This window comes from Malurus melanocephalus, unplaced genomic scaffold, assembly GCF_030028575.1.
Source record: "Malurus melanocephalus ecotype Western Australia unplaced genomic scaffold, MMel_1.1 scaffold_58, whole genome shotgun sequence".
Taxonomy (NCBI): Eukaryota; Metazoa; Chordata; class Aves; order Passeriformes; family Maluridae; genus Malurus; species Malurus melanocephalus.
Window position 1 is genome coordinate 2619901 of NW_026623290.1, and position 1857 is coordinate 2621757.

At 44.8% G+C, this 1857-nt stretch overlaps 1 protein-coding gene across 1 annotated transcript in view; it reads left to right on the forward strand.

Moving 5' to 3' along the window:
* The window catches only part of CEMIP (cell migration inducing hyaluronidase 1), a 93880-nt gene that overhangs the window by 72810 nt on the left and 19213 nt on the right, over positions 1–1857 (forward strand). Inside the window, 2 exon segments of the mRNA XM_057365860.1 lie at positions 825–900; positions 1669–1797. Coding sequence (XP_057221843.1) covers positions 825–900; positions 1669–1797 — 205 coding nt within the window.

The window sequence follows — 1857 nt, forward strand, 5'->3', positions numbered from 1 at the left end:
GTCATCTCCAGGAGTCTGGGCTGTTTGCCCCAAAGCTGGGAGAGCATCTTCCTYGGGATTTTTATCCTTCCACTATTCAGGTGTTTATAGACCTAGGGTGTACTTAAAATTGTTTTCATAAAGCCCATCAAGATAGCTCCCACCTAAAAATACCAAAAATCTTTCTTTCACAGTGCGCACCCATGCTTTATGYGTTGTGGAGTCCTCATCTCCATGACTCTACAAAAAATTGCTGATTTTCAGAATGGCCAGTGTTCTCACTGCTCATCTCAAATGGCAGCTGATCTTGAAAAGATTTCAGTATCATCTATTTTGTCCTCAGGAAAAAAAATGGGGTTTTGTTCAAACAAATGTATTTTTTACTTTTTAGTCCCAAAAGAAATGTGCAGGAGGGTGGGAGCAAACAAAGTCAATGAAGCACAGCAGCTCCTGGAAAAGGTACTGGGGTACACTTGGAAAGCCCTAAAGAGGCAATTTATTGGGTCCCTTGATTAAATGAGCCTCTAATTAACCTGAGGGCTTCTATGGGGGCAGAGTTCTTGTCTGTGACTTGTGCAAGAGCATATTTACATTTTCATAAAACATGATTGACACCTGACAGCTTCATAGCAGGCGTGGAGCCGCAGTCAGAATTCCTCATTTAATACCTGTTTTAAAAGATAAGGCCATGTTCTGTGTGAGCCACAGAGGACACAAAGTAGAGAAGAGAAAGAAAACACATTCCTTGAGCCCCTAGGCAGGATCCCTTATCTGGGGAGGGATCAGCCTGCCCACCTGGGGGAGGTGATGGCTGACATTTTAACATTTTTCTTTGTTTTCCTGACCTGCAGTGCCGTGTCCACCTTCTGGATCGCCAACCCACACAACAACCTCATAAACTGTGCTGCTGCTGGATCTGAGGTGAGTGCACCTTATAAAGTTTTTTATTTGGAAACAGCTCAGGCCAGTTACAGCCCTGCAAGGCCAAGAAAGGCTCTTGCTGGAATAAAATCTGCTTTTGTGACACATTTTTGAAGCTGCTCGATTGAGACACCCATTAATGTGGCTGGTGCCACCAGTAAAAACAATGTTGTTCCTTTTGCTCCACACTTCTTGTCACTTGTTGTTTCTAGAGCTGGATGGATTTAAAAAAAATTCACAGCGTGCAGCCTGAATAAATTAAATAAATGTGACTGTGGAGTTACAGAGAAGCCTTTGGCCATGATTTTGTTGATTGCAGCACAGTAGTGATGCTCTGAAATTTCAGTCAGCCCTAATGCCAATTCCACAGGCATTTTAGGTCGCATCAGGAGCCCTTATTGTCCTGAAAAGACATAAAAACAAGAAAACCAAACTTAAAACAGAGAGATGTGGTCTTTCCAAAGCCTCCAAATCTTGAGTACCTAGATTAGGACTACCTGAGGAATTTTTAGTCAATTAAATAAAAATTATTTGARTTTTTAAGCTTCACAAGTCTCACTTATGCTTGAATTTTGATGCCAAAACRTAACTCTGAAGATGCAGGGGGTGAATTCAGTGTTCACATGTGTTAAACTCTTCGCTGCAGAGCGTTACGCRGGTCACCATCAATGGCTGTGATTTCTCCTGAAATCTTCTGGTGGCTTTGCCGAGATCTCCTGGGGCTGGTGCAGACCAGCAAGGTTCTCATCTATCCCTTCTCTTCCCCAGGAGACAGGATTTTGGTTCGTGCTGCACCACGTGCCRACGGGCCCCTCGGCCGGCATGTACTCGCCCGGCTACTCGGAGCACGTGCCCATGGGCCGGTTCAGCAACAACCGCGCGCACTCCAACTACAGGGTGAGTGGAAAAAACACACCATAGCTCTCTGCAGCTCCCTGGGCCTGCAGGCCATGAGTT